Below are 12,407 nucleotides of genomic sequence, written 5' to 3'. Positions count from 1 at the left end.
TGTCCTCCATGCTATTCCTTATGTTCCACAAATAAGTGAAACCATATGATAATTGATTTTCTCTGCTTGACTTATTTCACTTAGCATCATCTCCTCCAGTCCCATCCATGTTGATGTAAAAGTTGGGTATTCATCCTTTCTGATGGCTGAGTAATATTCCATTGTATATATGGACCACATCTTCTTTATCCATTCATCTGTTGAAGGGCATCTCAGCTCTTTCCACAGTTTGGCTATTGCGGACATTGCTGCTATGAACATTGGGGTGCATATGGCCCTTCTTTTCACTACATCTGTGTCTTTGGGGCAAATACCCAGTAGTGCAATTGCTGGGTCATAGGGTAGCTCTATTTTCAATTTTTTGAGGCACCTCCACACTGTTTTCCAAAGTGGCTGTACCAACTTGCATTCCCACCAACAGTGTAAGAGGGCTCCCCTTTCTGCACAACCTCTCCAACATTTGTTGTCTCTTGCCTTGTCAATTTTTGCCATTCTAACTGGTGTAAGGTGGCATCTCAATGTGGTTTTGATTTGAATTTCCCTGATGGCTAATGATGATGAAAATTTTTTCATGTGTCTGTTAGCCATTTGTAGGTCTTCTTCAGAGAAGTGTCTGTTCATGTCTTCTGACCATTTTTTGAGAGGACTGGGAGCCCTGCTGATGGGTGCACAACCCAGGACACTGCAGTTTATAGCAGCACAGACAGAAATGGAGATAGTGTGGCCTGGAGAGCTCACTGAAGAACAGACTGCGATCTCTCTGCTCTGAGGCAGAGGGTTGGAAATGATCTCTTCTGCTTTGACTCTCGGAAGAAGCCTCCAGAGAACAAAAGCCCCAAAAAACCGGTTCCCACTGAGCCCATCACCCCCCCACAGGGGGCAGGGCAACTCTGCCCAAACAGGGTTGCCTGAGTAACAGCGCAGCAGGGCCCTCCCCCCAGAAGACAGGCTGGGAGAACAAGAGGCCGACAACCCTAAGGTCCATATAAAACGGGTGCATCTTGCTTGGGTTGTGGTCAATAATTTGGACTCTGTACATTCCCTCAACCACCCCTCAACAGAATGACTAGGAGGAGAAACCCCCAAAATAGGAAAGACTCAGAGACTGACTTCTGCCACAGATCTACAAATGGATATGGATATAACCAAGATGTCAGAGATGGACTTCAGGGTAACAGTTATGAAGACGATAGCTAGAATGGAGAAATCGATTAATGGCAACATAGAGTCTCTAAGGGCAGAAATGAAAGCTGAACTGGCAGAACTTAAAAATGCTATCAATGAGATCCAATTTAATCTAGATAATCTAACAGCTAGGGTAAGTGAGACGGGAGCTGCCACTTTTAAAACTAGTCAGTTACTTTCTATGCTTTAGTTAAAAAAACATTCTGTGAAAATGTGTCCACTTTCTCTAGTAAATAGCGGAAAAGCAGGCTGTGTGTGCAGGAGTCGTGAGTGTGGGCTTCAGGGTCAGACACACCTGGGTTCGAATCCCTGCTCTGTCATTTACCAGAGGTGTGTCCTTGCCAAGTTGCTCTCTCCCACTGTGCCTCAATTTGCTCTTCATAAATTGGGAATGGGAATGGTGCCTCCCAGGAAGCCAGGTCTCAATCTTGGTACTGTTGACATTTGGGGTTGTTAGTTAACTCTTCGATGGGGTGGGGGTCCCGTACCCCAAAGGATGTTTAGCAGCATATGTGGCTTCTCCCACTGGATGACAATACCACCCCTCACCCAGCTGTGACAATCCAAAATGTCTCCAGACACTGCCAAACGTCCCCTGTGGAAGAAGTGTAAAATCACCAAGAACCTCAGCATTGACCTTTCAAATACATTAAAAACCTCCATCATTCACCCTTGGGAAGGTTTTCATAAATTAATGCATGCAGATTGATTAGCACATGTAGACACTTGATAAGCACAAAAAGAATATTGGATTTTATACTATTATCTCAATTGTATGTACTGATCATAGGGAAAGGGAGACACAGTAGGAGAAGAATATGTCAGAAAGAACAAATAGATCTCAGAGAGTTTCTCACATTATAGAAAGCCAACACTTAAAGGGGCTTTAGAGATTATTTTTTAGAGATTATTTTTAAAATACAGATGAGAAAACCAAAGTCAAAAGGTCAAGTGGTAGGCGAAGTTTATTAAGGAAGATGGTGAAGGAAACGGGATAGAAACACATAGCTCTGAACTGGTCCTCTGTACCATATTTCATACCGTGCAGCATGCTACCTACCACCTATGGCTTTATGGCTGGAGACTAGCTCATCTCTTGTGGAAGATTAAGATGAGAAAAAAAAAACTGGTATAATAGAAATGCCCTCTCCTCCTTTCCGTCCAAAATTAAATATGGGGGAAAGAGGAGGGCAAACTCTTATGGCAATGTCAGCTTCTATTCTGAACCAGGAATTGGCCAACTCACCGTTTGCTTTCAGCCATTTTTTGGAATGAAGGTAACTCTCCAGCATCCTTTCATTAAACAGCATGTAACCCATCGGTTCAGAAATGATCACATCCACAGCCTCAGGAAGAGAGATGTCTTCAATTTTCCCTGGCACAACAATGATCTTGTCGGAAAGGTGGTTATTTTTCACCAGCATCTGAAGAAGATAAAACAGGGGGCTAGCACTGTTATACAGACTTTTACAAAAAAATAAGTTTTACAGATTAAGGGTTGACATAGTGATAGGGATGAGAGGGAGGTGACAGATCTGTGTCTATAAAATGCTTTAAATTTATTTTTCTTTTTGTACACATATTTCATGTTGACTATACATAACTTAGAAGATACACATATAAAAGAAATAAAAACACCTATAACTGTACCACCTACAAATAATAACTATATTAATGTATTTGATGTATACCCTATATTTGATGTATACCCCTCCAGACTCTTTACACAAACACACACGTGTGTGTGGATGTGGGTGAGTGAGTCTGTATTGTCCGTGCATGTGTGTATATATATGTGCATGTACCTTTGGGGAACTGTTTTTTAATCAATGGTTTTAGTTTATTTCCCATCATTCTACCTGGAATGAAGATGCCAAAAAGCACTGTACAATAATCTTGCACAAATTAATGATCCTGATCCTCATTAATTATCCTTTGGTCTTCTGATTCCAAAAATAAATAATAGTATGTTCATTAACCTTTCTTTAGAAGCATATTTTACAGTTATGTACTCATTTTTCTTTGATGTCCTCTGCATTCTATTTAATAACTTTGAATTCCCTTAAAACTGGGACCTTGAAGAGATATGTATTTATTATATTTCTAATATATTTCTTCTTAATGCCAAACATGACAAAGAAATTGCATTATTACATTTATGTCTTTCTACTGCCTGAAAAATATATTTCCTAATAAACGTCTTGAACGCATCAGCATAAATATATACAAGACACTCCTGTTCAAGTTGTGGCTCCCTGAGACTCTTAGGTTTGCTCATTGTATTTATACACAGAGACCTTCCATTTTGCATTTTCATAACTTGATCCCTTTCTTCATCATAAATGCAGCATATCATGCATTTGTCATGAGTCAGTTGTATCTTTTCCATTTCTGATCACTTCTTCACGGAGCTAGGGTACCTTCCACCTTGAGCCTCTCCTTCTAGGGTGCTGCTCACCAACATATGCCCCATAAGCCCATACTTTTTAAAAAAAGAAATAAATTAATCTCTGATCTAAGGAAAAACAACGGAAGAATACTGTTTGAACATGTCATGCACCGTCAACCTTGACCCATGCCCAAAGACTCTCGGAATTCCGCTCTATCATCTTTCTGCACGTGGAGGTCTAGTTCATAGGGCTTGTGGGGTTCTCCCCTGTGGAGACAAAGACTAAAGGTTAAAGTTTTTGGTGCTCTGCTCTTCTCTGCATATTCTCTTTTCAGGAGGATCCATCATTTGCATAGCTCTACTGGGGCTCCAATGTGGATGAGCACCCAAACTACATCCTTAGGTTCTGTCTCACCTGAGCTCCATCATCACTGGACATTTCCACCACCATGCTTTGTCATCTCAATATCAACAAAGTAAAGATCCTGCCTCAGATTCTTCTTGAAAACTAACCATTCCTCTAGGCCTTCTTAAACTTCTATATAATCTTGTATTTCCTTGATTCTGTTTTGATCACATATACGATAATCCTCAATATCCTGGGAGCATAGTTGTTTCCCACAGACAATTAGTAACTATGTTTTCTTATTTCTACCTTCCAGATATGTCTCATTTCCACCTTTTCCTTGCTGCCTGCGTCAACTTGTCCAGTTCTTAATAGCTTCAAATATGGAATTTAAAAATAGCACTTATATAATTAAAAGAAGAATAGTAGTTCCTACTTCATAGGCCTGCTTGAGGATAAAACAAGATGAAGCATATTAAGAGCTATGTAAGTTAAAATTATTATTGTCTATTATTTTTATTAAAGAATACTAAATACTAAAAAAGGGAAATGCAGATGAGCAAAAACATGAAAATAAAGATCATTTGTATTGCCCTATCCAAATGTAGGCAAAGTATATTCCTTAGCAGACATGTGAGTATATCTCTGTTTATAAAAATGTGTAATATTTTGTTTGACAGCTTGAGATATTTGACCTGGGGGTTCAGGCCACAGTAGATCCCAACTAGCTCCCATGGGGACAAAGGGCATTGGTATCTCAGTCCTGGCATACCTCTTGGGAAGTTCTGTATTAAATACCATTCCATAAAGTTTTTTACAACACAATTTCTACCAGCTATATGGTATTTCATAAAAATACCTTGATTCATTTAATCAACACCATGTTACTGGACATTCAGGTTATATTAAAGTTTCCGTTATGACAATAGTGCATTGACAAATAATGCAGTTAAATATGGAAACATACTTCCATGCTTCCTTCAAATTTAGAGTATGGAAATTTTAAACATTTCCGATACACACTGTTCCATTACCTGCCACAAAGGGATTCCACTTCTAGGTTTTAAGCCCTTTCTAAATTCTGCTTGTGGGGTATGAGACTGTCCACATGTCAGTATATAAAACTGCCTCATCCCCTTGGACCAGAATGCTAGAAGGGGAGCTTTTCTAAGTTTTGCTGGAGGGACCAATATGAAATGATATCCAAGTGAACATATTACTCTATATGGCTAATTTACAGAAAATAATCCTAGGCTACTGAACCCTCAGGAACCTCAGAGATATAACAAGGCTTTGGAGAGAGGATTGTATGAGCTGTCAGAAGGGCAATTTAGGATTCAAAGGAAAGAATTTTGAGCCTCATTATTTTCACTGGCAAAGAAGGAAATACCATGTTTATGGAAGTGGGCAAATAGGCCTGGCTGTAAGTCACTGCATCATGTGACTTCATTTACTGCGGGCCAGACTCAAAGAACACCAGATCAGGAATCTGAAGATATGAATTCTAGTTCTGCCTTTACCACCAAAAAGCTGTGTGACCTTGGGAAAGTCACTTAAAACCTATAAATTCTGGTCTCCCTCCTTGCAAAATTAAAGTTTAAAACTGGAGTTGTTCTCAGGCTCCTTCGAGGGCTAACATTTTATGACTGGAAGAAAGCCAAATTTCCCCCAATATATTGCTGGAGTCCACAAACATAAGAGCTTCATGATCAAATAATTTTGAAACTTCTCTATAATATATATCCCTCTTACAATTCAGAATCCATTAGCGTATTAATTGCTTTGAAGAATTTTGCAGAAAAGAAAACTTTAACTTGGTTAAATCAAAGATGTGCGATCTTATTTGGTTACTTTGCAGTTCTTTTTTTTCACTGAGCATTTATTTATCTCCTGCAAATCAATCTTTGGGAAACAAGGAAAGGAGTTTATTTGATAATCGTAAGTTTGAATACAATTCTTTGACAAAGATGTCTGAAAACAGGACATATACTCAACCAATAATAGCTCTAAGCCATGAGAATAGCTAATTCTGGATATCAGACACACTCTATTCTTTGAGTCAATGTTGCTGCCTTCCTTCACTTTTAGTTTATAACATTCTCGGTACAGATAATTTTGTGCTAGCCTGTCACTTCATACACCATTGTTCCAAAACTGAAACTCTCTAGAACGATCCTTTCCAGGAAAAAATGAGCCTCAATACATCCCTCTAAGTGCTGAAAAAGGCTGCTAACTCAGAGGAAGGCTCCATCACCCACCATGTTCACTGCTGTACAGATCTTCCCTGTGTGACCTGATCCTTCTCTGAGAGTTCAGGAAAGAGGGAGGCTCCACTAAAGTCTCTTCTCCCTGAACACCATCAAGTTACAAGCAAACCCACATCACATCCTTGTTTTACTCCTGTTTCCTTGTAATTACACTGGGTTTCAAAAACCTGTCAACAGTTCTGTCACTTGTATCAGTTGCTTAAGCTGTGCACACACACACACACACGTGTGTACACAAACGTGCACACACACCATGCAGGCACGCTCAAGTGCACGCACACACACATGTGCACATGCTGCACAGACATGCACACACACCATGCAGGCACACTCATGTGCATGCACACACACCATGCAGCACGCTCATGTGCACACACACACGTGTGTACACAGACATGCACACACACCATGCAGGCACGCTCATGTGCACGCACACACACACGTGCACATGCTGCACAGACATGCACACACTTTAGGTGGTGGCAGCAGTAGAATTCATCCTTTTAGTATCACCGTAACAGGGAAATGAATGAATATGTCCATACCAGGAATACTATTTAACAGTGAGAAAGAACCAAAGGTCCATGTGTTAACATAAATTAATTTCACAAACAGAATTTTAGGGGGAAAAAAGCAGACTGCTGAAGAATATATAGCATGATTTCTTTTATAAAAAAAGGTTGAATGTATTCAAAAGTAAACTATATTGATTAGGATATACTAAGTTATATTTTTAAACTTTTTTATGCTAAACACAAAACTTAAGATGTTGGTAACTTTTGAGAGTGAAGGGAGGGCATGGAATCAGGGAAAGGCAAATAGGAATTTTAGATTGCTCTAGTTCTTGGGGTTGCAGGGATATATATGCTCATCTGGTTAGTATTCATCATACCTTACATTTACACTCACCTCTTCTTTTGAATGCATGAAATATTTTATAATAGTAAGTTTAAAGTTACGCTAATAATAGAGAAGTTTGAGATAATCATAATGAATGCAGATTAAGTAAGGCAAACAGATTTCTGCAATCAGAAAGAAACTAATAGACATGGAAGACAGATGAAAACAAAGCAGCAATAAAGGAAATTATGTCCCATAAGTATAGGAAAATAGAATGCAAAAAAAAAAGAAATTCACCTAATTGAGAGATTAATTAAATAAAGAATTCAATCATAAGAAGCTATAATAAGAAGATGCATCATTAGAAATGAGTCCATTTAATTATGGAACAAATACTAAAAAAATTACATGAATTTTAGTTCTATTTCAGTGAGAATTATATTACACCTTGACAGTATAAAAACAATATGTAACTAACAAAAAAGGAAGGAAGAATATGAGAGTGTTGATGACTTCATTTTTTTGCATTTTTTTTCACAAGAAGTAAATCTTTGTCATGAGGTTAAAAAAAGAACTACTCTAACTTCTTACTTTTTCCGCAACTTTAAAGGAATCCTTCAGGAAGTAATTTCTCTCTGGTTTAAGAAACACTTAAAGGTAAGCAATTTCTCTTCTTTTATTTCAGTTTCTTTTCCTTCTGTTAAATTTAATAAAATGGATTAAACTGAATTTTTTTTAAAAATTTTTTTTTTTATTTAAGATACTACAGGTCATATCATCTGTTTTCCTAGAAGTATTTCTCTCTAGTCATTCTTCTCTTTGTATATTCTCAGAGAAAAATGTGTGGAATGCTGTTCACCTAATATTAATGATGATTATTATGGGTGGCTTAAAATTCTCTTCTTTGTTAAGTTTTCGAATTGCATATAATTCTTTGTGATAAGATACTATTTTTATAAAAACAACAAAGTGATTTTTCTGTAAGGTATTAGTAAAAGCTAATTGTTAGGGATCTAAGTAAATACGTTTCTTTTATAAAAAGATTTTATTTATTTATTTATTTATTTTAGAGAGAGAGAGCAAGAGAGAGCAAGAGCACATGAGCAGGGGGAGGAGCAGAGGGAGAGGGAGAGAGAATCTCAGGCAGACTCCATGCTGAGTGTGGAGCCCAACACGGGGCTCGATCTCACAACCTTGAGATCTGACCTGAGCTGAAACCAAGAGTCGAACTCTTAACTGACTGAGCCACCCAGGTGTCCCTTAAGCAAATATACTTCTGAGATTCCACAGAAATACAGGAAATGATGTATATCAGAAAGAAATCTTAACTGCATATACATTTAAAAAAAGCTGGCAAGGGAGGAGAAAGTTTGAGGGAATTCTAGAAGAAGAAAGAGATTGGGTTGGACTGAATTTGGGGAAAATGGAACATATTATTCTACACCCCTAAATATCAGAGCTAAAAGATTTTCTGTAAGGGAGGTTGGGAGAAAAATCCAAATTTTGAATCAGTAAATGCCAACAACAGCAGCAGCCCACAGGACCATCATGTGGGCTAGTATGCTCCTCTTCCTCCCACCTTAAGTATATGGTCTCTGTGAGGTTGACATCACTGGGTCTCATCCGCAGCTGAAGTTCTTACTACTGCTTCTTGTGACACATCTTTGTAGAGATCCCAGTGTGGGTATTGAAGCCAGAAAGGGAAACAGAGGCAAGTTTGGGTTAACTTTGGATCCTAATTTCAGACTGAGGGGAGAACACTGAGGCAGCACCACCCAAAGTTCCATTCCTGAGGATAAAGCTCTTATTTTGACAGTAGTGCAGCTCCCTAGGCTACCAATGAGCTCCACATCCACATATTCATCCAGGGAAGCTCACCTGCCAACACCTCTTCCCATCAGGCAAAAGCTTTGGTCTGCTCTCCTTCTTAAGGGAGAGGCCTATTGGGAACTCACACTAATGATCTGGACTACAAAACCTAGTTCTTCATTCATCAACTAAGAACCAGTAAACAAGGACCTCTAGATACTGGAGGAAAATAAATAGCATGAAAGAGAAAGTTGGAGATTAACAAGTAGAATGAATGACTCCAAGAAGAAAGAAGATAACTATTTTTTTTAATTGCTAACTTTATAGAGAGGAGAGATTTTATAGCCATAAAATAAGAACAGGCTGCTATAAAATTAAGAATATGGTCGCTAGAAAATAATTCAACTGGTGAGTTGACAAAGCTTAAGACCAAGACAGTGATCTGTAAGATAAATTTGAGGAAATCTGAGAATGTAGAGCAAACTCAAAGAGACAGAAGCCATACAAGGATAGTCGACTTGATATGGACATAATAGTTAAGTAAAAATAGAAAAAAAATCCCAGAACTCAAGAAAGATATTAGTCTTCATATTGAAAGAGCCTACTATGAAGCAGAGTGGATAATTTAAAAAGTTAGTCCATGAAGGGAGAAGATATTTGCAAATGATATATCTGATAAGGGGTTAGTATCCAAAATATATAAAGAACTTACACAACTCAACACCAAAAAAATCAAATAATCCAATTAAAACGTGGGCAGAAGACATGAACAGACATTTCTCCAAAGAAGACATCCAGATGGCCAACAAACACATGAAAAGATGCTCAGCATCATTCATCATCAAGGAAATATAAATCAAAACCACAATGCGATATCACCTCACACCTGTCAGAACGGCTAAAATCAAAAACTCAAGAAACATCAAGGGTTGGCAAAGATGTGGAGAAAAAGGAACCCTCATGCAGTGGTGGTGGAAATGTCAACTGATGCAGCCTCTGTGGAAGACAGTATGGAGGTTCCTCAAAAGTTAAAAATAGAACTAACCTATGATTCAGTGATCACACTACTGGGTATTTACCCAGAGAATATAAAAACACTAATTCAAAAAGAGATATGCACCCCTATGTTTATTGCAGCATTATTTACAATTGCCAAAATATGGAAGCAACCCAAGTGTCCATCAACAAATGAGATGGTGTGTGTGTGTGCGTGTGTATGATTTATATAATATATATAATATATTTTATATATATAATGAAATATTACTTAGCCATAAAAAGAATTAAATCTTGCCATCTGCAACAACATGGATGGATTTAGAGGATATAAACTCTAAGTGAAATAAGCCAGTCAGAGAAAGACAAATACTATAGGATTTCACTCATATGTGGAATTTAAGAAACAAAACAAACGAACAAAGAAAAAAGGGACAAACCAAAAACAGACTCTTAACTACAGAGAACAAACTGATGGTTTTTTTTAGAGGGGAGGTGAGTGGGGGGGATGGTGCAATAGATGATAGGGATGAAGAGTACACTTATCATGATGAGCACTAAAGAATGGACAGAACTGTTGAATCACTATATTATACACCTGAAACTAATATAACACTGTACATTAATTATACTGGAATTTTAAAAAAAGTTAATCCACATCAAGATACATCATGGCAAAATTTGACAAACCTAGGAGTAAAGAGAAAGATCCCCAAAACTTTCAAAGTTAAAAAAAAATCACCTCAAATGAACAAGAATCATTCTGATACCAGAATTCTTATCAGCCACATAAGACATTAGTAGATAATGAAGCAAGTTCTGAGGGAAAGTGACTTTTTGAGCTTAGAATTTTATACCTAGCCCCAAATCCAAAAGTGTGACAGAACAGAAAACGTTTTCAGACACAAAAAGCCTCAGAAGTTTTAAAATTATCACAAATGAAAGAAAACAAGGGATCAGTCAAGAGAAAGAAATATAAGAGAAAGGATAATAGAGATAAAATAACAACATCAACTAGAGGAAGGAAGAAATCTCAACAGAAATAAGAAGTTTGTATTTTAGGGACACCTCGGTGGCTCAGTTGGTTAAGCGTCTGCCTTCAGCTCAGGTCATGATCCAAGGGTCCTGAGATCAAGTCCCACATCAGGCTCCCTGCTCTGCCCTTCCCCCTATTCATGCTCGCTTGCTCACTCTCTCTCTCTCCCCCCCCCAAAATAAATAAAATCTTTAAGAAAAAGAAGTTTGTATTTTATACATAGAACATTCTTCTTGCAGTAGCAAGAGTTCAGTGATACAGGATTACATTTTCTTTTCTTTGGGTCCAACGAAACTACTTAGTTCCATAGGGAAAGACATGTATATGGTCATTATATTTTAATATGCTTTTCTGGAGGGTTAAAATTATCAGAAGCAACCTACAAACATTAAAGACTCAGTGAAGTAGTCTAAATCCTGACAATCTAGAAAGAATATACTAAAGAAAACTGGGAGTTGCACCAGAAGAGGAAATTTCCTCTTCAATTATACTTCAAGTCAACAGTATCTCCAAAGTAGGTAATTAAGGAAAGAGAAATATGATATAACTTTATGATATAAAGTTATCACGGTAATCAGCTAAAGAACTAAAAACAAAAAAAAAAGAAACAAAACAAAAAAACCCCAGAAACTCAAGAGTAGTTAACACTGAGAAATGTGAGCGGGCATGAGTGGGGTGGATGGGAGATGGTTACCTTTTTTAAGACCCTCCTATAATACGGTTTAATTCCCCTTCCTTGTGTACAGGTATTCCTTTAAATTAAAAAAAAAAAAGTCAGCGAGCAGTCGTGCAAACAGCAGGATACCTAATTAATCTTTCTTTTAGTCTCTCCTTTCAGACCCCTTTCCTTAATGGGCAATTCTGAACATCTGTTGGAACATTTAAAAAAGCAATATAAACCTTACTGTTAAAAAAGTCAATGACTTTAGTTTACTTAAACAGAATACTTAAGCTAAAGTTCTTGGCTAACTACTAGTTCTGAAGCCATCATTTTATCAATCAGAAAACTGAGTCCTAGGGGAGGTCAGTGTGCAACCAAGGACATGTCACAAGGGATCGACAGACTTGGAAGAAAGCAATTTTATTTATCAGTGTGTTTAAACCAGGGTAGTTCATAACTCTTACCAGAGACGATAGCATTGTGTCTTGGCTCTCCTCTAAGAAGGGCCTGAAGAGGAAGTACCCGTGGTTGCTGTCTCTCTACCTCCCTTCGTACACACCTGCCTTCTGCCTATGATCAAGGAGAACGCTGAGCACTGCATAAGCCCTCTCTTGGGCCACTGGTGCCTAATTATCAGCGTGCATAAACCAGGGCCCTCCGAAATCTGCTGCCAAGAAAGAGTAAACGGGCCCCGGGAGGAACCAGCTAGAGTTGGGAGTGCAAAAAACAAACAAACAAACAAACAAAAAACAAAAAAACACCTTTGCAAAGGAGACCTAGTTGGCAGGAAAATTAGGCCAACACACAGAGTAAGAAAGGCAGAGAATGACCAGTAAGGGAGAAAGATGCAGAAGGAAGGGGAGCGAGAGAGAGGCAAG

General features: G+C 38.1%; 1 protein-coding gene across 2 annotated transcripts in view; it reads right to left on the bottom strand.

The window, feature by feature from the left end:
- LOC116646688 (histone-arginine methyltransferase CARM1-like) overlaps positions 1-12,407 on the bottom strand; it is a 281,582-nt gene that overhangs the window by 39,908 nt on the left and 229,267 nt on the right. For both annotated transcript variants that reach the window (XM_032427556.1, XM_032427557.1), the window contains exon 6: positions 2,432-2,609. In XM_032427556.1, the coding sequence (XP_032283447.1) occupies positions 2,432-2,609 (178 nt within the window). The remainder of the gene's footprint in view (positions 1-2,431; positions 2,610-12,407) is intronic.

This window comes from Phoca vitulina, unplaced genomic scaffold (genome assembly GCF_004348235.1).
Source record: "Phoca vitulina isolate PV1807 unplaced genomic scaffold, GSC_HSeal_1.0 scaffold37, whole genome shotgun sequence".
In the NCBI taxonomy this organism is placed as follows: Eukaryota; Metazoa; Chordata; class Mammalia; order Carnivora; family Phocidae; genus Phoca; species Phoca vitulina.
The sequence above is the reverse complement of the archived record's forward strand: the minus strand, read 5'-3'. Positions and strand labels throughout refer to the sequence as shown.